Consider the following 24,619-nt stretch of genomic DNA (forward strand, 5'->3'; position numbering starts at 1 on the left):
GCAAGCGGGGCAGGAGCAGCTCCCAGCTCCCCTGCAGGGGCTGGTGAGGGGCTCGGGGTCCCGGCTCTAGCGGGTGTTTGGCAGCAGCACAGGAAGCAGCAGGTTGAGCCCCGACCAGAAGGCTGCCCTGCAGCAGGGAGAAGTTCCCTTCCCTCCAGCCCCACTGTCCTGCCTGTGTCAGGTGGCTGCCAGGAGCTGGAGATGCTCTCACTGATGCCACCAGCTCCAGCTCTTTGTTCCCTGGCTGGGTCGGGGTGACACCGTGTGATCTTCCCTGCCTGGCTTGTTCTCTTGGCAAGCAGGTTGAGCCCCGACCAGAAGGCTGCCCTGCAGCAGGGAGAAGTTCCCTTCCCTCCAGCCCCACTGTCCTGCCTGTGTCAGGTGGCTGCCAGGAGCTGGAGATGCTCTCACTGATGCCACCAGCTCCAGCTCTTTGTTCCCTGGCTGGGTCGGGGTGACACCGTGTGATCTTCCCTGCCTGGCTTGTTCTCTTGGCAAGGGTGGGTTTGTGTGCTGGTGTCTTCATGGCAGGGCCAAGTGCTTGAGTGACTGCAGTGGTTTGCCAGGTCCTTTCCCCTGCTGCTGGGTTAGTTTCTCCCTGCATCAGTTAAAGAGGAGCTGGTCTGGCCCAGGAAGACCTTCCCTTGGACAGCACCTGGGGCTGAACAGCCCAAGGAATTTGTCCCTTGTGGACCAACTGTTGTTGGACTTGGCTCCCTGTAAATGTGACAGCAGAGCAAATGTGAGAGGTTTTGCAATGACTGTGTCTCCTCCTGCCAGGGAGAGGGAGCTGCAGCAGTTCCTGGGCACAGTGAGAAGCTGCTGCTCTTCCTTGCAAAGAGCTGCTCTCTGGGGCAGTGGCTGGTGGGTGAGCTGCTGCCCTGGCCAGTTCTGCTGCTATTGGTGCCAAAGGCAAACAGGAATAAGGAAGGCATGACAGAAAAAGGCTGAGGCTGATTGAGAGTGTGCCAGACCTTTGCTCACCAAACAAAAGATCACTTTGTAGAACCATTAAGGGAGCAGCAGGAGCGTTTTTGAAAGCCCAGCTTTGGGGAAGGTGTCAGACCAAAGGTTCTCTCCTTGCCCGGGGCAGGATTTGCTGTTTCCATCCAAAGGCCACTGGGACCAGCCTTGCAAATAAGGCTGCAATAGCCCAGTGATAGGCTGGGGTGGAGGAGGGAGCAGCTGATAGGGATGGCTTTGCCAGACAAAGGCTTTTCCTGGTCAGAGGTGCTGGTATTTCCTCTGCTGTTGACTCCAAACACTAAAATGTCAAGGGCCAGACCCACCTTCAGAGCTGTAGGAGTTGGTCAAGAGGGTGGGTGAAATGTGGTGATGAGATCTGGGGAGCAGCTGTTTGTGTTAGGCTGCTGGAGGGCACTTTTGTTGCTCAGGCAGTACTTTCTGTACCAGGAAAGATGTAAGAGTGTTTTAAATAAGCTATTTGCATCTGTGGCATGTTTCTCTTTTCATCTTGGGACAAGTGCCTCGTGGCTACATGTATCAGGTCTGTAACGTTTCTTTGTTTCCCCAAGAAATGCAAAGTCTTGCATGTCAAAGTATCTGCTCCAACAGAAACGTGATGAGGAGCATGGTCACCTTTTTGGGGGCAGGACTCAGCTGCACTGATAAGCCTGGAGCAGGGCAGCCAGCCAAGCCTGTCTGCTGCAAACATTTCACTTTAGTTGCTTCTCTAATAAACTGAAAGGAATTTGGGTTCTTGTCTGACTCAGGATGGTCACAAGACAACTGAGTGATGTAGAGGTTTGAGCTTGAAATTGGCGTGTGAAATAGGTGTGTGTGACTTGTGTCTTTCAGTGTTGCACTTGCCCTCTTTGCCTGGAAGGCAGACAGTCTGGAGGACTCTGTGTCTTTCATTTCCTGCTCCATTTTCCCTTATGAGTTCTGATGTCGTCACTTTATAGCGTCCTTGCCCTTAATAAGGAACTGAAGTTGAAAAATAACAACACTGGTAGTTTCTCCTCTGCTTTGCTGCCCATGTTGGGGCAGCACAGCAGGAACCTGCCCTGCAGAAACAGCTCTTGTGCCTGTGGTTTCCATGTATCAAGAAGAAAAAGGGAAGTGGGAAGGTTATCCTTATCAGATCTCCTCCTGGAGGAGCACCAGGATTTGCAGCAAGGATTGGGGCAGGAGTTGATCTCAGGAGTGTTGTGGCTGTACTTGGGTGGAAGGAGGTGTGCATTGTGCACACCTTGTGTCAGCAGCTTTTACATCTGGTTTTGTCTTACAGGAAACAGGTTGTTTCCCCTTGTGCCAACACCACAAAGCTGGTGCTTTCAGTGTGATTGGGAAACTTCTGGTTTTGAAAAGAGAAGTTTTGGGGCTCTTTCTGCACTGCACAAGCCCAGCCTGTTGATCTGCAAGGCTGGGGTGTCCTGAGCTCTGAGCCCTGCTTGCTGGCAGTGTCCTGAGCTGCTTGGTGGGATTTCATTCCTCTCATTTCTCCTCTGATATTTGTGTAACGTTTTACTGAACACCACCCGAGGCAGGTGTGGCTGGAAAAGGGGTGGTGGGAATTGCCTGTTAGATACACAGGCTGGGATCTGCAGGGTGTAATTACCTGGCAAGAGTCTAACCACATGGTCCAATGAGACTGTTTCATCTGAGACCTCCTCAAGCCACTTCCAAGTTTGTGTTTTATGGGTTTCTTTTCTTGGCCCAGACAAGCAGGTCTTTGGCCCTGAGACTTGGTTGCAGTCCTGCTCTTGCCTTCAGTGATCTGTGCAGTCCTGTGGCAGACCAGCTGAGGCTGGAATGTGATCAAGGTAAAGGGAAGCAGCTGAGCCTCATAGCTGCCTTGTGCTGGACAAACAAACTAACCAGGGGTGATAAGGAGCTAAAGGGAAGCAGCTGAGCCTCATAGCTGGCTGCCTTGTGCTGGACAAACTAACCAGGGGTGATAAGGAGCAGGTGAAACTAATGGCCAGGAGCCCCATCCTGTGAGCCAGGGTGACTCAGACACAGACACCAAGTGAGAGATGGAGCAGCTGTTCTGGAGCAGAGAGGAGCACTGAGGGCTTTTGGTGCCCAGGACACATCACACTGTCTTGCTGAGGCCACCAAACAAACCAGAAATCAGCCTCTATGGGAGGTGCTGATCCCAGATGGACCCAGCTTTGTGCACATCCCAGAAGACCCAAGAGCTGGGCTCCTTGGCATGTCCTCTCTGCCACCCCCACTTTGCAGGAAGATATCTCTGCTTTCTGGTGAGCATCTCCAGCCCAGAGCTATTTGTGGCAGTTCCCACCATCCCCTCCTGCTTGCTGAATGTCCTGCTGACACAATTAGTCATTTCTGCGTCTGGTTTGTCCAGCCTGGCAGAGTTTGGTTGTGGTCTAAAAATACATCATGTGGCTGGTTTACAGGGGAGTGGGAAGGGCTGCTGATGCACAGGACTTCTCTTTGAGCTCCCTGCTTGGAGGGGTTGTGTGCTGGACACCCACCCACACGTGCTATATCAGCCTATAGAGCATGCTCCTTTTCTAGCTTACCTCATGGAATCTGTATTCCAGGGGAAGAAATGGGGCAAGGTCTCTGGGGCCTTTTCTCTGGATTGGCGTGTGGCTTTTCTGCAGCAGCAGCACCAGCTGGGCTGGGGCTGTGACCAGAAACCTCCTACCTGCTGTGGGGAGCCCCATGGTGTGGAGCAAGAGGAAGCAACTGACCCTGTGACTTAAGGTGGGGAGAAGATCAAGGGAGGTTTCTGTTAGTGATGTTTGTTGGAGTCGTTTCTTCGATAAGGGCGAGAGAGTCAGACCCTGAGTCACTTGGTGCAACTGAGACTGTTCCTCAGGGAATGATGGACAAGGTGAGAGCAAGATGAGCTTTCAGATCCTCTCTGCTTTACACCTGCTGGTGTGATGGACTGTTCAGGACCATTAGCTGAAGGAGATTAAAATTCTAGTTGTCTTTTTCTTGATTTCACTGTGGTCTTTCAAGCTTGTCTTGCTTTTGATTCCATCTGGTTTCTACCTGGCTTAGAGCATGGTGGCACCTCAGGGGTGTTTTTCCCCAACGAGCAGGAGTGGTGGCAGCCAGGGGGGTGTGCAGCCCAGGGAGTGAGCAGAGGCTGAGCTGCCCTGTCTGGACACAGACTAGTCTGGTACTGAGGTCAAACGGGGGCTTTTCGTGCTGACAGTGGGCAGGGAAGATTCAGCCTCTTACTCAGAGGTCAGGACGTGGGGCCTGAAATCTTCCCAGCACCACCTGATTCAGCATTCCTGAAGTTCTTGGGGGTTGCTTCAGATCCTTTGCCTTGTGCTGAGAAGAGTTGGCAGGGATCACTGTTCCTTACCCAGGCTGCCACACTGGGCAGTGTCAGAGCTGGTTGGGGAATCCAGGGCTGTATATGAGGAGTGGGGGTGGGAGAGGACAAGACCTGGAATACAAAACTGAAAGCAGGAAGAGAAACCTCTTTGGATGATTGAGTTTCATATCTGCCTCTAATCACTGAGTACCTCTTGATGAGTAAGAGTGGCTGCCATGAACCTTGTACAGGGATAATAACAAAAATAACTTTTCTTCTGAGTCCTCACACGGGTTTCCCTCGGGGCTGTGGCTGTCCCTGCCAGCTTGGCTTGGGAGCAGGCTGGCACAGTGCTGGGAGCTCTCACAGCTTTGAGACCTTTCATCCTTGTTTTTTCTGAGAAGAGCAGAGAAATTGTCTGAAGAAGGATCAGTTGGTGAGTTTTCTTGCCTAACTTCCTTTGGTCAGGTTGCAGCTGCAGGTGTGTGTGTTGGAGGTTGGTTTCCTTCTCATTTAATCACACTGATGAGTTGCTCCACCTACCACTTTTCTCCCTGCAAAGACACAACCTTTAGCTTGAAGGGGGATGTTAAAATGCTTCAGTCAGGGATTTTTAGAGAGTTTACTATTTGAAAATAAGGTTTTATTTGCTCCCTTGGTAGCCAGAGAAGACCCTGCTTTGTTGTGCCACTTTGCTGCTGCAGCTCCTTGTGCAAGAAGTGCACAAGAGGGTATCTTCCTCTTTCAGGGAAGACATATCACCTAGTTGAATTCAGCTGGGCCAGGAGAGTGTGTTATTAAGGCTGAGATTTAGCAGCTTGTACCCCAAAATTGTTACTCAGAACACACAGAGACCCTGTTCTCCTGATTCCTCCTCACTGACCCTGGGCAGTCTGGGAAAGCTGCTGCTGTGTGAACAGATGCATCATTTAAGCCCCTGAGGTTGTTTCTTGCCACAGGCTCCTGCAGATGCTAGAAGAGAATGAAATACTTTCCTTGAACAGTGCTGGGAAGGCTTGGCCCTGCAAGCAGCCCCACGGTGGGAGAAGGGAGATGCTTGTGAGATTTGTGGCTGGTTTCTTCTCTGCACCTGATTTTGGGGGATTTCTTGTATGGCCTGGGAACTGATGGGAGCCAGATGGCTGCTTGGAAGATGGTTCATCAAACTCTAGGCAGTCTTGACTTTGATTGAAGGGTTTCTTGATTTCGGATGTTTGTAGGTATCGAAGCTTTATTTTGTGTGTCTTCTGTTTTGAAGTTTCCTTGGGTTATATTTTCAAGTTTTTCCTGTATGATCGTGGAAGCCAAAGAGGAATCAGAGCATCCCCTGAGGGATTGTCCTCTGTGGCCTTGCCTAGGTCTTTTGTTTCTTCTGGCAGTGGCTGGATGTTGGTGCTAGAAGCAGCCTCAGAGATGGTGTGATTCCCCTGGAGCAGTAAATCTCTTCCATGAATGAACATCCCATGCTGTACTGGAGAGCTGTCAAACTCTGAACTTGGATTAGTTTGGGAGCAGATGGTGCAGAACTGGTAGCTTGCTCTGCTCTTTGGCCAGCTGGTGTTTGCAAAGGATTAAACTTTACACAAATGTAGGGTCAGGTGCTTCCACTGCCCTTCCTTTTGTGAAGGGCCTCGGGCAAATACCTCAGGGAGGAGAGGCTCTAGGAGGTGTGGAGAGGGGGAGGACAGAGCTTGGGTGAAGGAAAGGGCAAAAGGAGTGGGGGCACGATGCAGGTGGGAGCTGGGCTTCCCTGCAGAGCGGGGCTGGGGGGAGATAAGAGGGTGAAGCCCCTGCCTGGAAGGGGAGCACAGTGAGGGCAGCTCCTGGCCCGGGTGTTGGGGAGGGCTCAGGGTTCCTCTGTGGGCAGGGAGCCCCTTGCTTCTGCTTCCCTGACTTCCAGGGGCTGGACACATTGGCATCAGTTCAGGCCCAGCCATCAGGGTGTGTTCGTGTCAGCCCTGGGCTGAAGGGACAGGCAGTATCTCACCTGGCATCATGTTTGCAAGGACAACATTCTGTCCTCCGGAGGGCAGGGATGTGTTTGAATCCAGGGAACAGGTGCTGGTCATGGTGTCCTTGCTGTCTGGAGCCTTGTGAAGCTGCTGTGGGTGTCTGCAGCCCCCTGGGGAGGGGGAGGAAATGGGAAGGTGGTGGCTGAATGGGCGAGGTGTCCTGGTGGTTTGGGCAGTTTGCAGAGCCCTTCCTGCCTGCGAGGGGTCCAGGAGGGCAGCAGAAGATGTGGTCTGCTCTCCTGGCCTTAGCCAGCTGCTGGGATGATGGGTTCAGATCCAGGCCCCCAGTGGATGCCTGTACCAAGAATGCTCTGGGCTGTTTGGCTCTGAAAACATCTGGGTCCACAGCTGCTCTGATCCTCCCCCTGGGCTGGAGGTGCAGCTGCAGGAGCAGGGAGACCAACGTGGGGAGGAGGTGAGACCCTGAGGTTTGGCAGCTGACACGGGGGCTCTGTGCTGCCACCAAGACCTTCCTCTTCATCACCTCGCTGAGCACAGGGTGCTGGGAGCAGGGAGGGCTGTGCTACAGGGGCCATTCCTCCTCCCTGGGCCTTCAGGACCTGCTCTGCATCAGCCACCGCGTCTTGTCCCGAGAGCCCGGCGGGTCGTGGGGCAGCTTGTGCCTTCATCTTGGCCTTGGCTTTTTTTGCTGTTTATTTGTTGAGTTGCTATTTGCAATGGATGAGGAATCCCAAGGAGACAGAGAGGAGGAGTGTTGTGGTGGCCTGAGACATCCAGAGAGCTGTGTGGACGTCAAGGGAGGAAGTAGCTTGGTTCTTTTCTGACGGGAGTGCTATTTATAGCAGGCTGTGCCCCATGAGCTGCCACACAGCTGAGTGCTTTGCAGGGGTGGATTTTTGTCTGCAGTTTCATCTGAATTTATTTGAGTTGATCACCACGTGTTAGGTCCATAAAGCAATCAGGTGTGTGTGTAAAAACAAAGCAAAGGGCTGCAGGGTTTGCCCCGCCGTGGGGCGGCTGTGGCTGCCAAGGGCAGGGAGCTCTGCTTTGTGGTCAGATCTCACCAAACCAGCCTTTGGGAACAAGGCTGGTTTCTTTCCACCATCCTGCCTTCCCTCCTCTCCTAGGACATGACCAACCTGGACGAAGGGGTGGAGTTCCTCCCTGCCATGAACTCCAAGAAGATGGAGAAGCGCGGCCCGAGGCGGCGGGTGGTCGTCCCCGTCACCATCGTTGTGTTCCTGCTCATCTCCCTCGTCACAGGCCTCCTGGTTTGGCACTTCAAATGTGAGTATGACATCTGTAGGGCGATACCCTGGGAGCACATCCACATGGAGAAGCTTTGCTGTCCCGTGTTGCTCACGTGTGCCCTCTCTAGCTCTGGGAAGTGCAATGCAGAGATCCTGGAGATAGCTCAGATGTCTCCAGCATGAAATCCTGCCCTCAGGAAGGAGTTTTCCCCCCCTGCCACTGGAGACAGATGCAGTCCTGTGCTGTACCCACAGTTTTACTTCTGGGACCTGAACCTGGTGTCTTCACAGGGCAGCACACCAGGATGACTTTCTTTATTAACCTGTTTGCTGAGTTCTCTGAACTGAGATGTGCAAAGTGGTGTCCACAGAAAGTCTCTGTTTAGTTGAATGGTCATTGCAGAAGCTTATGTAGTATATAGAGCATATTAGGTGTGCAAAACTGGCTTGGGAGAAATGGGTGCACTGAGTGCAAGACCTTTCCAGTGAAGTGACAGGGAATGCTGCCTGAAAACAGGATGCCAGTGTCTGTGTGAATCTCATTTTTGTGCTCCTGATTTAACTTGTATTTACTCATGACATAGGAAGAGGCTTCATTGCTTAAAACTGGAAGAGGGGAGATTTAGATGAAACATGAGGAGGGAATTGTGGAGTGTGAGGGTGGTGAGAGCCTGGCCCAGGTTGCCCAGGGAAGCTGTGGCTGCCCCATCCCTGGCAGTGTTGAAGGGCAGGTTGGATGGGGCTTGGAGCAGCCTGGGCTGGTGGGAGGTGTCCCTGCCCATGCAGGGGGTTGGATCTGGGTGATCTTGAAGGTCCCTTCCAACCATCCCATGGTTCCAAGTGGGCACACTGTCAGTGGGGACCTGCTGTGCCACAGCCCCAGCCTGCTCTGACCCTCAGCTGTTGCCTTCCAGACAGGAATGCCCTTGTCCAGAAGGTTTTCAACGGCCACTTGCGGGTTTTGAACTGTGACTTCCTTGATGCTTATGAGAACTCCAGCTCACCTGAGTTCCTCATGCTGGCCAAGAAGGTGAAGAGCACGGTAAGAAGTGTCTTGCATCCCTCCTCCTGCCAGCAGGACTTTTTCCTCTTGCCTGTAGCCATGGGGATCTTCCATGTTAGACTGCCTGGAGCTTTCTCTCCCCTCCCAGCCCTCCCGGGAGGCACTGGGCTGGGTGCAGGGAGCCTGACTTCAAACTGGGTCTTGGTGTCACAGCTCCAGCCCAGGGCCCCAGCATCTGCCTGCTCTGTGTGTGCCACAGGAGGCTGCCTGGGCAAATCCCAGTGTCAGCAGATGAGTCAGGGCTGGGAGCTGAGGCAGGAGGGAGCTGAGCCCTCCTTGCTGGGGCTGTGGCTGGTCTTGCCCTTCCCCTTGGACTCAGGTGTTTGTGGTGAGCAGGGTAAGCTGAGTCAGAGCAGGTTGTGCTCTGCAGTCCTGGGCACTGCTGGGACTCCCTCCCAGTTCTCCCTCTTCCTCTCTTTGATCCCTGCATGTTCCTGCAGCCAGGGATGCTGGCTGTGTGCCCTGATTTTCCACAGCAGGCTTGGAGTTCATTCTGTCTGTCTTCAGTCTTTTCCACTTCTAGATGTGCTGAACACTCTTTTAAACCTTTTAGGTGGAGGAGATCTACCAGAATCATGCAGCTATTGGCCCTTACCACAAAGAGACAGTGATAACTGCCTTCAGGTGAGCCCTGGGTGCTGTCTGAGCCCTGTCTGGGGATGGAGGAGGGTGATGCTGGGATGTCAGGCAGCCACAGGCCCTTGTTCCTGGGCTGCTGTGGATGGAGGCAGCTCATTAACCACCCTGAGTGACCCAGGAAAGGGGTGGGCAGTGAAAAGCAGCCTGAGAAGGTGTTGTTTTCTGCTGTGTGGAGAAAATCAAGTTCTGGTGCAGCAGAGCCCTATGAGGAGCAATGGGTGGTGCCTGGCAGCTTGGAAAGGGACTCCCCGGGCTGGCAGGGACCTTTGCTGGGTGCAGTTTGTTTAACTTGCCCCTGCCCCACAACCATCCCCTGGCAGCAGCTCACCCAGCAGCCCTTCTGCCCGAGCCCTCCTGTGCCTGCCCTTGCTCTCCCCCCATAACCTCCTTTCTCCCTCAGTGAGGGCAGTGTCATTGCCTACTACTGGTCGGAGTTCCTGGTCCCCAAGTACCGGGAGGAGAGCCTGGACAGGGCCATGTCAGACCAGCAGAGCCTGGTGCAGAGGTGGAACCCCCGCCTGCGCAACCCCCAGCTGAAGGTGGAGTCGGTCATTGCCTTCCGTGAGTGCTGCCCCTGCTGCCCTGCCCCTCTGCCCGGGGCTGGGGGCACGTTTCACTGCAGGGGGGGTTTGTTGGAGGGATGAGTTGCCAGCCACAGCCCTGCTGTGGGTACCTTTGGCTCTCAGGGGCAGTGTCAGGACCTGGCTTTCTTGGCGCTGCTTTGATGGCTCATCCAGCCCTTGGGGCTGCTCAGATCCTCCCCTTCCCACTGTGTTCTCCTCTGAGCCCACCTGGAGAGGGACAGGGAGGAGTCCTCCCTCCTGCAGAGGAAAAGCCTGATCACTGGGGTCCCCAGAGCCCAGCAGGAGCAGCCTCTCCCCCGAGGCAGAGACCTCACAAAGCAATCGTGGTCCCAGGGACCTCACCAGCTTTGTGCCCAGGGACTTCCCACAGCCCCCCAGTGACAGCCCCTCTGTTTCCTCCTGCAGCTGCTGACCCCAGCATCGCCTACTCCACCCGGGACTGTAAGTTCACTGCTTCTTTTGGCTTCTTTAGGGTAGTCATTTCCCTTGCAGGGCTTAAAGAGGGGTGCTCTGCAGACCTTGGGGCTGGTTTGGGTCCACCAGACCACCACGGGCTTTGCTGTTGTCCTGGGTGTCATAGGATCGTAGAATGGTTTGGGTTGGAAGAGACCTTGAATATAATCTAGTTCCAAGCCCCCTGCATGGGCAGGGACACCTTTCCCTCACTTTGCAGATGGGTGTTGATAAGCAGGGATGCTCCCTGCAAGAGGCTTCTGCCCAGGGCCAGCCTGCAGGCATGGGTGGGATTCCAAGTGCTGCACTGCAGCTTGGGGAAAGGCAGGGCAGAACCTCCTGGTTTGCCTAGTTAACTCCTCCCTGCTCTCCTGGGCAGATAGCTGCGTGTTTGCCCTCCATGCCAAGGAAGGGGAGGTCACCAGCTTCACCACACCAGGCTTCCCCAACAGCCCCTACCCCAACAATGCACTCTGCTACTGGACACTGAGGGCAGATGCCAACTCCATCATCAGCCTGACCTTCAAGACGCTGGAGCTGGAGCAGTGCAGAGATGACAGTGACTACATCAAGGTGTACAACTCCCTGAGCCCCGTGGAGCCCCACGCTCTGGTCAGGTGAGTGTCCCCATGAGGTGTCTGTACCAAACCCTGGGGGATGCTAAGAAGTCCTGCTGGTAACTGAGCTCCTGTCCCTGCTCCAATGTGACCTGTGCTGCTTGAGGCTCTCTGTGCAGTTGTGTCTAATGGATTTTGTCCCTTCCTTCCTAGGCTCTGTGGCAATTATGCTCCTTCCTACAACCTGACCTTCTTGTCCTCCCAGAATGTCATGTTGGTCACCTTGGTTACCAACAAGGAGGGGAGATTCCCAGGCTTTAAGGCTGAGTTCTTCCAGCTCCCAAAGGTGACAGGTGAGCAGAAGCCTTGGCCTTGTTCCCCCTCACTTCTCCCTGCCACAGGAACCTGCAGAGTCAGGTGCAGCCCTGGCTGTGGTCACTTTGCCAGGGATGTTTCCATGGCTGGGAGCAGATCACCTTGCCTTGCCCATGGTGCTCTTTAGTTGCTGTAATGATGTCCCCTGAGGAGGCCAAAATGAGGATTGTGTTGGATTAGACATGCAGATGGATGTGTGCAGGAAGCACCCAGCTGATCTCCTGGGTTCTCTCCAAGTGTTGGAGCAGAGCTGCTCTCTCCAGAGATCAACTTCACCTGGTTAGGGGCTGTTGCATCTGCTTCCCCTCCTGCCTGGGGCAATAGCCAGTCAAGGAAACCACTTCTCTGCATCTCTGACCTCTTTTCATGTTCTTGCTTGTCTCCTAGTCTGTGGTGGGACCCTGAAAGGAGAGAGTGGCACCTTCACCACTCCCTTCTACCCAGCACACTACCCCCCACTGATGTACTGTGTTTGGAACATCGAGGTGAGTCCAGGTCCTCTCTTGCCCTTAATTAGACAGTCAAATGGACTGGTTGATGCAGGATGCAGGTGTGAGCTCACAGCAGAGGCTGCTGGAGGCACCGAGGCTGCCAGGGCTGCAGGAGCCACAGGCTGTGAGAGCCCTGAGCCCTGGGGGACACTCAGCCATGGCCCCAGCAACTGTGGCTTGACACAAAAAGCAGGTGGGCTCTGGGACAGACCAGTCACCTGCTGGCAAAGCAGGTGGTGGGGGATCCTCCTGCCGTGGGAGGGCAGGCCCTGTGGAGAGAGGTCTGGCTTCACCAACCTCTGTGTGCTGGTTGGACCAGGACCCTGGTGCCACCTCAAAATGACAGAGGCTTTTCAGGATGGGGTTCTTTTCTCTGCTGGACTTCTTTCCTTTTCCAGCTATCTTCCATCCTCTCCCCAGACCCTCTTCCCATGAAACTTACTCCCATTTTCTATGCTCCAAAAACCACCAAACCCTGCTTCCTTCTGCAGGTTCCCTCTAAGAAGAACGTGAAGGTGCGTTTCAACATGTTCTTCGTGCTGGAGCCTGGGATCCCAGTCAGCTCCTGCACCAAGGACTATGTGCAGATCAACAGCACCAGGTGGGTGTCAGTGGAGGGGCTGTGTTCAGTTCCATGGCACCTTCTGCTTCCCTCAAACCTGCTGTGGGATCAGTTGTGCTTGTGCTGCTGCTCTTTGGGACGGGACGAGGCAGGAGGCTGCTTGGGGCTGACCTGCTTTCCTAGCTCAGTGTCCCGTGGTGAGGGGGGAGCCACATGTGTGGTGCTGGGGGTCAGAGCCTGAGTTTGTTGCACCTTGCAGCTGAATCCCCCCAAATGCTGTGGGAAGGCAGGAACATCTGGTGGGATTTTGCCTGAATGAGCAGATCTCCATCGTCAGGGTTGACTGTGTCGTGCTCTGCGATGCACTGGCTGGTGCTCCTACACAGCCTGACGTCAGGCTTGGTCCACAAGGTTTTGGGCAAGGGAGCTTGACCCTTCCTTGAGGAGTGAGGGTTTCCAAATCAGCCCCTCTTGTCTGAAGCCCTGGCTAGTTCCTGCAGTGGTGGAATGGGATCCTGTGGCTGCAGAGGCTGCAGGGACTCAGAGACACGGTGGATCTGGGATCAGACCTCATGGTGTTGGGCAGAGATTGGGGTGATCTCACTCCCAGTCATTCCCATTGTCACAACTTGGTGTTTGAAACTGGCCCAAACCTTCTGCCAGCAGCAGCAGAATTCAGGTCCTGTGTGCAGGCCCTGAGGAGCAGCAGCTGGTGCTGGAATCAGCCCTGCTCTTGGTTCTTCTGCCACCGGAGCTCTTGGGTGACTGAGCTGACCCTTTTGTGCTGAGGGGGAGTTCAGGGATGGAGGAGCCTTTGCTCAGTGCTGATTGATGTGTTCATTTTTGCTCTCTCTCCCTGCAGATACTGTGGGGAGCGTTCCCAGTTTGTGGTGGCCAGTTCTACCAACAAAATGGAGGTCAGGTTCTTCTCAGACCAGTCCTACACAGACACTGGCTTCTCTGCCGAGTACCTCTCCTATGACTCCAGCGATCGTGAGTTGAAACCTTTAATTTTCCTGCTCAGTTCTGGGGGAAAGGTGTTTTTAACACCTGTGAGCAGGCAGGGGGCTTGGAGGGGATGGCTGGAAGGTTGATGGGTGGTTTTATCCCTCTCCTCTCTCAGCCTGCCCTGGCAAGTTCACCTGCAACACGGGCCGCTGCATCGACAGCAGCATGCGCTGCGACGGGTGGCTGGACTGCGTGGATGGCAGCGACGAGAGGTCCTGCAGTGAGTTGGTCCTTCCTTCCCTTTGAACCCCCTTCCTTTTACCTTCACCGCCCTGGGGTGGCTGCAGGTTCTTGCTCTGGGCTTGTTCTTTCTTGTTGGAGGAGAACCTCTCCTACAAAGACAGGTTGAGAGAGCTGGGATTGTCCAGCCTAGGAGAGAAGGGGGCTCTGGGGAGACCTTAGAGCACCTCCCAGTGCCTGAAGGGGTCCCAGGAAACCCAGTGGTTACAGCAATGGCTTTGCTGGAGTTGTTGCCTCTGGCTGTCCTGCTGCTGTCACCTGAGCTTCAGCCCCAGTGCCTGAGACATTACAGCTCTCCAGGTAGTTTTGTTCTCCAGAGCAGGGAAAACACTGTGCCAGGGATTCAATGTTTATGTCCCTGTGTGTGGCCCTGAGCTGCCATGGGGGTTTTGGTGCACTGGTTCCCATGTGCTTGCACCCCTGGTAGCTGTGCTGCTGGGTGGGTCACCAAGGACTGCACAGGGGCCTTTCCAGGTCTGTGCCCTGATTTCTGGATCTCCCTTTCCAGCCTGCAGAGACCAGCAGTTCCAGTGCCAGAATGGCTGGTGCAAGCCCAAGTTCTGGGTCTGCGACAATGTGAACGACTGTGGGGACAACAGTGACGAGCTGCAGTGCAGTGAGTGGCTCCTGCCAGGGGTGGAAGGGGCTGAGGGCTGGGGCAGGGCCCAGGGGAGCAGGGGAGAGCAAGTGCCCTGCTGGAAACGAGCAGTCAAAGAAACCCAAAATGCTGGTGTTTTGTAAGGCCTTGCCTGGTGCAGCGTCCTGGAGCCTTGAGTGAGGAACAAGGATGAGCAGGGGTGTAGGAAATGTGGGCTTTTGGGAAAGGAAGGGCTGAATAGATTGGTGGTGATGCTGGGGGTGTTCAGCCTGGAGAAGAGAAGGCTCCAGGGAGACCTTAGAGCAGCTTCCAGTGCCTGAAGGGGCTCCAGGAAAGCTGGGGAGGGACTTGGGACAAGGGCAGGGAGGGAGAGGACAAGGGGTGATGGTTTTAAACTGAGAGAGGGGAGATTTAGGTGAGATGTTAGGAAGAAATTCTTCACTCTAAGGGTGGTGAGGAGCTGGGATGGGTTGCCCAGGGAAGCTGTGGCTGCCCCATCCCTGGCAGTGTTGAAGGGCAGGTTGGATGGGGCTTGGAGCAGCCTGGTTGAGTTGGTGGTCCCTTCCGACCCAAATGTGTGTGATTCTGTGCAGGAAATAGATGTTTATCTGTTGTAGCTGCAGAGGTTTTACCCACCTCAGGGGTAAGGGAGGTGGGCACAGGGCTGTGTGGGAGGTGCTGTGGGATTTGTGCCCTGCTGTCCCTCAGGGGCTGCTCTCCCCCCAGGCTGTGCAGCCGACAGCTTCAAGTGCAACAACGGGAAGTGCATCCCCAGCGCCCAGCAGTGCGACGGCCGGGACAGCTGCGGGGACGGGAGCGACGAGGGCACCTCCCACGACGGTGAGGCCGGGACACGGCCCTGCGGTGTTCCCAGTGTCCCGGGGGTGGGCAGAAGGGCTGCTGAGAAGCAGGACTTCCCCAGGACCGGGGCTAACCCTTCTCCCCCTCGCCCCACAGCCGCACAGGCAGTGCCCTGCACGGAGCACACCTACAAGTGCCGTGACGGGCGCTGCATCAGCAAACAGAACCCGGAGTGCGACGGGGAGCAGGACTGTGTGGACAACTCGGACGAGGACAACTGCAGTGAGTCCCCTGGGGGAAAGAGGGACACGGGTTTCTGGGCCGGGCCTCTTGGAGAAACACTTGAGAGAGCCCCTGGGCTGTGCTGAGTGGGAGCTTGGGGGGAGTGTGGGTCTCACACGGGAGTTCTGCGCAATTAGGGGCATCTCGGCGCATGTGGTGTTTGTGCTGGTGGCATCAGGGCACTAGGGCTGCGGGAGACATCCCAGAGGAACAAAAGGCGAGATGCTGGATGGGAACAGGAGTTAACCAAGAGCCCTTTCTCCTTCCCCCCCCAGACTGTGGGATCCGTTCCTACATCAGGAAGTCGCGGATCGTCGGCGGGCAGAACTCGGACGTGGGCGAGTGGCCCTGGCAGGTCAGCCTGCACGTCAAGGGCCAGGGCCACATCTGCGGGGCCTCGCTGATCTCCGAGAGCTGGCTGGTGTCAGCAGCACACTGCTTCCTGCAGCTGCAGGGCATCAGGTACCCGGGAGCAGAACTGCCCCGCCACCCGGGCAGGACCCCCCCAGGGATGCCCTGCCGGTTCCAGCCCTTAGTCTGGGTAGAAGAAGCAGTTTTTACAGGCTTTTATTAGGAAGATGTGGAAGGTGGTGGGGTAGGATGTCTGTGAGATGGGGCCTGACCCTGCGCTGTGTTTCCTGGCTGGTGCAGGTACTCAGAGCCCAGCCTGTGGACAGCCTACCTGGGCCTGACCGACCAGGGCCAGCGCGACGGCCCCAACGTGCAGACGCGCAAGATCAAGCGCATCATCTCCCACCCCTACTTCAATGACTACACCTACGACTACGACATCGCTGTCATGGAGCTGCAGGCCCCCGTCACCTTCTCCTCTGTTGTGCAGCCCATCTGCCTGCCCGACACCACCCATAGCTTCCCCGTGGGCAAGGACCTGTGGGTGACGGGGTGGGGAGCGACCGTGGAAGGAGGTGAGCGCTGGTGTGTGCAGCGTGTGGCTTCAGGGTGAAGGGCTGGATGGGCACCTTGTAAATGTGTTAACTTGCCTTGGGACTGGAGTCACAGGAGCTTCCTAAAAAGGCATCAAGTTAATGGCTCAAATCCTGGAAAAGTGGGTTGTTGCAATGAGGATTCACCTGGCAGGTCGTGGGTCATTCAGGGCCCGAATGACGAGCACAGGGGAGGGAGATGCTGCTCAGAAATGGCTCCTGTTGTTCCTTACACCCCCCTCCTCCCTGGCAGGCAGCGGAGCCTCCATCCTGCAGAAGGCAGAAATCCGGCTCATCAACCAGACAGTGTGTAACGAGCTGCTGACAGACCAGCTGACCCCGCGGATGATGTGCGTGGGGATCCTGACCGGCGGCGTGGACGCCTGCCAGGTAGGGCAGCACTGCAGCCCCCGCGCTGGGGCAGCTGGGGGGACAGGCCCTTGGCTCTGCCCCTTGGATTCAGGCACTTCCACTCACATTCCACACTCCATACACGACACAGCTACAGGGATTTGGGCAGTGGAGGCGTGCAGCAGGTCGTGCTGACACGAGACACCGTCTCAAAAACCTGCAGAGCACCGACCCAGGCCTTAGGCTGAACATCATCTCACCAGGCAGGAGAAGAGATCAACCACCAAGAGCCTCAGTGAGGTTGTTCAGCTTGTTATTCTGGCACTGGGCTCCTAGTCCTAGTTAGTGTCACTGGTCCTAGTTAGTGTCACTGGTCCTAGTTAGTGTCAGCACACATTGGTCTCAAAAACTTCAGAGCACAGATGCAGGACTTAGAATGGCAATAATCTCCCGAGGCAGGAGAACAATTAACTTTGTTACTGGGAGTTAGTTCCAGAACCAGGTTGTTAGCTAAACAAGCAGGCTGAGACTCCTCCTGCCAGCCTTCAGTATTTGATTGATTAGTTACATTTTTCTGTCCATTCAGGGAATTGCACCAGGACCAGACGTCGTCCCAAAACCCACCTCGTAATTCCGTGCTAATTGTTGTGATTGGCTTACGAGTGGGCACGAGCCCAGCGTGCTGGGTTGGTGCTCATGCCTGTGTGTGTTTCCCTGCAGGGAGACTCGGGGGGCCCCCTGATCAGCGTGGAGCCCAGCGGGCGGATGTTCCTGGCCGGGGTGGTGAGTTGGGGCGACGGCTGCGCCCAGAGGAACAAGCCCGGGGTCTACAGCCGCCTCACCAGCCTGCGGCCCTGGGTCAGGCAGCAGACGGGCGTGTAGGGACAGGCTGGTCCCTGGCTGCACATGGACACCTCTGGTGAAGTGCTGGGAGACACTTGGGAATTGGCATTTCCTCCCGGCAGCCTCGACTGTGAACTTGAACCCTCCCTCTACCTCACTGCAAGCACCGGGACCCGACGGGAGCAGCCCGGGGCTGAGGGCAGCTCCTGGTGCTCCCACCTGAGAACCCGTGGCTCTCTTTGGGTGAGTTTGTGCCAACAGCTTGAAGGAGCAGTCATTCCAGGTAGATAGAAAAGTCAACTTGAAAAAAAATATTACAGAAAATTAAAAGAGATTAAAAAACAAGGCAAAAGACAAACACTGTGTGTTTCAGGGCAAACTTCCCTGGGATGGGGTCAAAAAGAAAACACTATTTAGGAGCAGTCCCACCTCTGGTTTCAAACAACTGTCCACAGCCCTTGCTCTGGTGTTCACTGATAGGGGAAAGGAGGTCTTACCTTGTGCTGGGGGGATTCCCAGTGGGATCCCTCCCTTGCTGTCCCACATGCTGGTCTCTCTCCCACTGGGCTTCTGGTCACACCGAGTCCAGGGCTGTGGGGCTGAAAGAGAACCATCCTGTCACTCACCCTGAGGGACACAGAGGGTTGAGTGTCCCCCTCAGAGCCCTGGGCCTGTTGGAAGCACCACAACGTGCCTTAGCCCCCCTGGGGTGCAGCTGCTCCCAGCCCTGCTGCACTCAGCCTTGTGCCCTGTTCCCTGTGACAAGCAGAAAGGTGGCACTGACAGCTTTCCTGGAGCTTGTCCCCTGCAGAGGCACCACACAACAGCTGTGCTGGACACCACTCCTGACCCCTTCTTACTTTTGTAGAGACAAACACAGCAATGTGACCTGTGAATGTGTTGATTTTAATTTTTCCCCTGTGTATCCTGTTCCTTGCCCTAGAAGAGCACACTCCAGTTGGGCTTAGTTGCCTTCCCCTTGCCTGTAAATAAATGTTTTTGTAAGACACTATATGAATTGGAGACACTCCAATAAACTAGAATATTTTCTAATACTCTGGCTCTGTGGTTCTTCCTGAGCTTCTGTGCATGTTCCTGACCCAGGAAACCTGCAGTGCTAAACCAAGATGCTGAGGTCCTCAGACACCCAAATCCCACAGCTGCTCTGTGCTGGTGTGGGGAGCCAGGCTTGCCTGCTTCCAAAGTACACAGAGACCCAGGACTGAAGTTGAGCATCACACTAACCAATTCCTGAGGCTGCTTCCCACCTGGACACCTGTAGGAGTCACACTGTCCTGCTCTCCCTGCACTCCTGAGCACTGGTCCCTCCACAGCCAGGCGAGCACACCTAGAGAAAAAGGAGCAAAAAAATCAAAACAAACCCAAATAGTTTCCAACATCTAACCCAAGTCCAGGCTGGACATGTGGTGGGGCTGGTTTTGTGCAGCACATGGCTGCTCTGCTCCTGCCAGCTGCTTTCTGCTGGAGACAGGAGGCTTCTAATTGCCTTGCAGCCCCAGCACTGAGCTCCAGGGCTGGGGGGGTGGTGCATCATCCAGAACCAGGCTGGGGGGCTGGCAGGATGGGCTGTGCCTGGAGAAACAAGGCTCAGGGACGTTTTTGTATCTACACTTACACAAGGCTGCAGCAACACCAAGAGCATCTCCTGTGGTTCTCACTGACATCTGATCTGACAGGACCCTGGTGGTGGGAGCTGGACTGGGCACCCCTGTGTCCCCACAGCCACAGGGCTCTGCTCTGGCTCAGGCCTCAGCACCACACTGGGGAAAGAAATGCTTGTTTCAGCACAGTGTCTGCAAAACGTTGCAAGATAGGCTGGTAAAGGGCACCTCGGTCTCAAAGCACTTTCTCTGCACCCAATCTGCTCTCCAGCCCGAGGACTGGGCACTTGTAGGGCTTGGGGGGAGGCACCTCTGGCTCTGGCAGCTTGTGCACAGGAGCAGGAAGGTGTTGGGCTCACGTTGCATGGAAGTGAGTCCATCCCTGAATCCCTGCAGGCACTGGGCAGGCTGTGCTGGGCGTGCACGAGGACTCACCAGCCCTGAGCCAGCTCCCCTGGTGCCATCAGAGCCCGGGTCCAGGCAGGGTGTCCCTCCTGCAGGGAGAAGATGAGGAGCAGTTGGCAGTGCTGAGCTGTGGAAACATCAGTGGTTTAATTCCACCGTTTGCAATTAGCCACCCCCCAGTCACACACCCCACAAAACCTGTCCCCAGACTGGAGGGCTGAGGGAGCTCACCCAGGAGCTGCTGGGGATAAACAGGCTGCCCATCCCAGCACCTGCAGCCACAGAGCTGTCCTGGTTCAGGGACTCTGGGGCCACACACCATGTCCTGGCCTCCTGGATCCAGCCCAAGCTTACAGCCTCAGCCTGGGCTGAGCTGGCCCTGCCAGCTGCCCCTCTCCAGGCACCTTTGGGAGCACCAGTTCCTCCCAGTACAACTCCAGTCCTGTGCACGGGGCTGCTGGCTGAGCATGGCAGCCACCCCCCACCCCCTTTCATCCCCCTGAGGGTCTCCCAGCCTGGCACTTGGTCCCAACACCTGCACAGGGGGAGCTGCAGCGGGATGTTTGTCACCTGCTGAGCACCAGAGTCACCTCTAGAGAGTGTCAGAACCCCAAACAAGACTCACACAGCACCAGGAGGGAGAGAAACACCTGGGGAACTGGCCCACCAAAAGGTCCTGTCCTGAAGCAACCAGTACAGCAGGACTGCTCAGAAACCTCAGCCCCTGCTGCTGCAGAAACCAGCCCTTGGTAAGGATTAAAAGCAAATAAAAATGAGAAAGGGAAATAAAAATATCCAAGTCCCTGAGCTCAGATCCCACTAGATGTCCCTCTTGGCCAAGGCACAAGCATCTGAAGCATCACCAAGAAGGTCCAGGAAAGCAGAGAAGGTCTGCATGCCCCAGCCCTGCTCCCAAAGGCCAGAGGGAAGGGAGCCAAGAGGAGGAAGAATGAATGAGAGGACAGGGAAGGGAAACAAGTGTGGGCAGCACTGGCTGGAGGACTGAGCCAGGCAGCAGCTGCCCTTGCCTGGAAGGTGCCTAAATGAGGCATTTGTGGGGAAAAGCAGATCTGAATCAGCCTGGAAAGTCCCATCCCTTGGGTTAAATGTCCAAGTCTAAGTGTTTGCTGATGGCCAGCAGCCCATGTGATGCTTTTATTCCCCCCAGCCCACCAGCAGTTCCCAAACCACTGCTCTCTGCCTCAGCTCTCAGAGGGAACAGTCCTCAGCTTTTTCACCTTAGAAGAAACCAGAGCCCACATGCTGTGTTGCTTTGCTGGTACCACAGGGTCTGAGCAACATCAGCTCAGCCCTAGTTTGTCCTCAGAGCTGGCTGGGGTGAAATGCCACGGAACTGGGGCTGGGAACTGGAACCAGCCCTGGGGGGAAGTGGCAACACTCCAGGTTTGTACAGCCCAGGAGCAGAGTCAGGCTTGTCCCTGGGCACACAAAATACAAGAGGGTCTGAGGAACTGTAAGAAAAGAGATGGGGGAACCCAACACAACCCTGGGGGGAACCCCTCACCCCTGGGAGCCAACACAAACAGTGGGGGGCAGGGAACAGGCATTCCCAGAGGATTTCCTGATGCTGGGAGCTCCAGGGATGCCTGTGGGCTGCAGGCCCTGGCAGTGAACCCAGGAGGTCAGCATCCCAAGGGGCTGGTCCCAGCTGGGAAGGGATGACTTGCAGGAGGCAAACCAGCAGGAAAGCATGCCAGGTCTTTGGGAGAAATTACAGCTGATGAATCAAAGGAAAACATCCCACACAAGTGCTTGGAAAGTCTCCACACACACTGCCTGGCTAGGGCTGCCCAGCTGCTCCCATGGACCTGCACATCAAGAGGACCAGGCTGGGGGTCTCTGTACCCTGAGCTCCACAGACCATCCTGCTCCACAACCTGCCACCTGCTATTCCAGGCAGAACCACACTCACAGAACTCTTGGGTGCTGAAGAAGTTCTCTTGGGGTCAAAGAAGGTTTGACCCTGCAGCTCAACATGGCAAGGCCTGGGGGAAACCTCACTCCTCTTGCCCAGCACGTGCAGAGCAAACCCAGTGGGGATGGAGAAGCTCAGGGTGCCCCAGAAAAGCTGAAGGGAAGAGAAAAACTTGGCAGACATTTTGGGGCTTGTTTCACCTGGGGAGGCAAGAGCTGCTGGCACAAACCTGTGCCTGCCCACTAGTTCATGTGCATGTCCCACTACTCACAAGCTTTGGAGAAAGCAGCTGGATAAAAAAGCAGCTGCAGCACCAACATCCCTCACAGACTCGTGGGCTCAGGTTCTCACCTCCTTCCTCCAAACCATTTTAGGGCTTGCAAGCAAGAGAGCAGCACATTATCTTTGGTCTTCAAATCCCCCACTTGTACCAGTGCTTTGCCATCACATCTGTGCCAGCAGGGAGGATCCCTTCATGTGTCACTGTCTCTCTGCTGATTTGTTTCCCACACGTGTTCCCCAGTTTGCTGATGGGGAGATGGGCAGGGGAAAAGAGAAACAATTAAATCCAGCAGCCAAGCCTGTAAGTGAATTGTCTCCATAACAGTCTTCAGCAACAATGATCTCAAGCCACCAGGCAGACTTTCTACCTCAGTTATTAAAATTCTCATCTTATCACAGCTGAAGGCTCACTCTAAGTGCTGAATGCCTCAGCCCCACTTGGTTTCTCTGCCCAGTGACTCCAGTCTAGACAGGGCTGCTGAACTGGGGCTCCACAGCCTGGAAGGGCAGGTTCCCCCCTCCCTCTCTCCCAAGGCATCCTGGATGCACTGGGTGAACCAACCCCTGTCTCACAGTCATTGCAGCATCACCTCAACACAGCAAGTCCCATTTCTCCCCTCCAGCCCTTGGGAAACATCAAGGCCACAATTCCCAGAGGTGGCAGCTGCAGAGCTCCTGGGAAGCAGGAGTGCTGACTGCTCACACACCTGCATCCTGGCTGCCTGGGGACCTTGGCAGCACCTCAGGAGAAGCCCAGGGCTGAGGGGGCCAAGCAGGGGCAGAGCTGTGCTGGGTGGAGGGGCTGCCCAGGTTTGGGGGTACAGAACTGGAGATAAAGGAAATGTCCAGGGGAGCAGGTTCCCTGCAGCTGCCACTCCACATGAAGCTGACAAGCAAACCACCCATGCAGGGGCACCTCATCCAGCACTTTCCCTCTCCCAGGGCTCACAGTGGGGGACAAGAACCACAGCAGCATTCATGATTCAGGAGCTGTGACCCACAGGGGACACGAGATGCTTTGGCTGAGCCAGCTCTTGGTGTCACCTCATTTGAGCCCAGCTGTCAGATGGTTCAGCCACTCTGGCTTTCCACAACAGGACAGGAGTCTCCTGCTCCACACCCATGGCCCTAAGATCAAGAAGGAACATTAAGTGTCCATTTTTAAGCAGGTGGAACTGGGCAGAGTTCTCTGGTCCACATACAATCCAGCAGGGATGTTCTTTCACACAGAGCTCTTCTCCTCCCTTGCTCACCCCAACCAAGAACAATCCCCTCAGCAAGAAGGAAACACCAGACCCCCCTTCCCGTGTCATCAACAGATGAATCTGAAAAGCAAACACAAGAGCAGCCACTCAGTGAGCTGCAGGGCACAGAGCAGACTTCAAACCTTGCAGTTCCAGATGGAACTCATGTCTGCTCAGCTCTGAGTGTCTGCTGGGCCTGGTCAGAAGACAAGGTACCCACAGCACCCGAGTCCCAGCCTTGGGGCAGTCCAGAGGGCTCATTCCTTGGGCACTGGGAGCAGGAAACTGCCCCTCTGAACTGCCCCACAGGCAGCCCAGCTGGCTGCAGACACAGCAGCAGGCTCAGGGAGCAGAGAGGGGCAGCTGGCAGGAGGGAAAGACATTTAGTGACACACTGAGTGGACAGACAGCACCTTCCAGCAGGAGCTGGAAGCAGCCCAGGCAGCACAGCTCCAGGGAGCAGCAGTGTCCTGGCCTCCAGGTCGTTGGCACAGGTAAAACCTTTCACATCTGCTGTACTTCCCGTCAGGAGGGTGACAGCTTCCTCACCAACACCCAGAGCTCCCAGAGAGCAGCACAGAGGGTTGCCTGGGAGACAGCAGCAAGCACCCTGCTGCCAGATGACTGGGTCTCACACCACAGAAGCCCTTGCCAGAAGGGTGATCTCATGTGTGCTGCATTATCAAACATTCCTGGGGGAAAGACTGAATCCCTGCAAGGATGGGGTGAATCAGGCTGGGTGGAAGGTGGGTCTGCATGTTACACCATTAGTCATGTCCTTTGGCTTTGCCCCCCAACATGGCCACAGCACCCAGAGAAGCCTCCCTTCCCCACCAGAGCAGCCAAGGGTTGAAGATCCCACTGCTCACTTCAGACAAACCATGAAGCAGCTTCCACACTGACCCTCAACAAAAACCCAAAGCTCTCCAGCACATGAATTATTACACCACCACAGACCTCTTAACCACTTCCAGCTTTCTGTCCCACCCCAAATATTTCTGGAATTATCCTAGTGGACCATTGGGCTTGCTTCTAGCTTTGTTTCTTGCACAGCCACACTTCAAACATTTCTTTCCCCCCTTCTTGTGCAGGCTCCTACTTGACATCATATCCAAGGTCTGATCCCACTCATCTTTCATGGAAAATGGCTTGATCCCATCATGACCAATCTATTTAGCAGACAATATTTTATGAATTATTTCAGCATTACAGTCAAGCTACTGGTTACACAGCATTGGCAACACAGACAGGAGAAGCAGAGAGTGATCCCTGGGAAAATCCTCAGCCTGTTAAGAAAAAAACAAGCTTCTTGACTAAGTGCTGGGCACAAGCAAAGCCTGAAATAAAAGCAGCAGTTGCCACATGTTTGGTTTGCCATTTAAATCAGCATTTCAGGGGTGCTCTTCTCAGTTTCCACCAGTTGCAGGTATGCTTAGATTTTACAGAAGAAAACCTGCTCCAAATCTAAATCCAAAGCTCTCTGGCCTCACACAACCTACACTAGCAATGCTTGTCAGTCTTCAGGATAAGCCTGATCATAAAATTCTCCTTTCAAAAGCCTTTTTATTCAGTAATACATGTATCCAAGTGACCCAGAGAGAGTTAACCTGCAGTGAGACATTTGATGAGCATTTAACCCACTGTAGCTTTGCATTGGTCATTCTTCCAGTGTGGGACTGGAATCAAGGAGGGGAACGGATCAGGTGGAGGATGAGGAAAACATCTCTCATGGTGAGAAATCTGCCAGGGTCCCAAGGGGAACACTGAAAGCCCTGCTGCTTGAGTCACTTGAAACTGGACCCAGTACAGGAAAATCTAGTGTAGGGGACAAGCCTTCCCCCATAGGGGG

General features: G+C 55.1%; 1 protein-coding gene across 1 annotated transcript; it reads left to right on the forward strand.

Moving 5' to 3' along the window:
- Positions 1–7,370: 7,370 nt before the first annotated feature.
- ST14 (suppression of tumorigenicity 14 (colon carcinoma)) lies at positions 7,371–17,320 on the forward strand. Its single transcript, XM_010002873.1, has 18 exons — positions 7,371–7,527; positions 8,405–8,532; positions 9,107–9,177; positions 9,593–9,753; positions 10,182–10,217; positions 10,609–10,846; positions 11,000–11,139; positions 11,549–11,646; positions 12,144–12,253; positions 13,077–13,207; positions 13,338–13,442; positions 13,971–14,078; positions 14,787–14,900; positions 15,018–15,143; positions 15,419–15,605; positions 15,795–16,069; positions 16,341–16,477; positions 17,159–17,320. Exons 1-18 carry the CDS (start codon positions 7,371–7,373, stop codon positions 17,318–17,320), a joined length of 2,484 nt encoding a protein of 827 aa, XP_010001175.1.
- Positions 17,321–24,619: the final 7,299 nt, after the last annotated feature.

The sequence above is a fragment of the Chaetura pelagica genome, unplaced genomic scaffold (genome assembly GCF_000747805.2).
Source record: "Chaetura pelagica isolate M959 unplaced genomic scaffold, ChaPel_1.0 scaffold38, whole genome shotgun sequence".
Lineage (NCBI taxonomy): Eukaryota > Metazoa > Chordata > Aves > Apodiformes > Apodidae > Chaetura > Chaetura pelagica.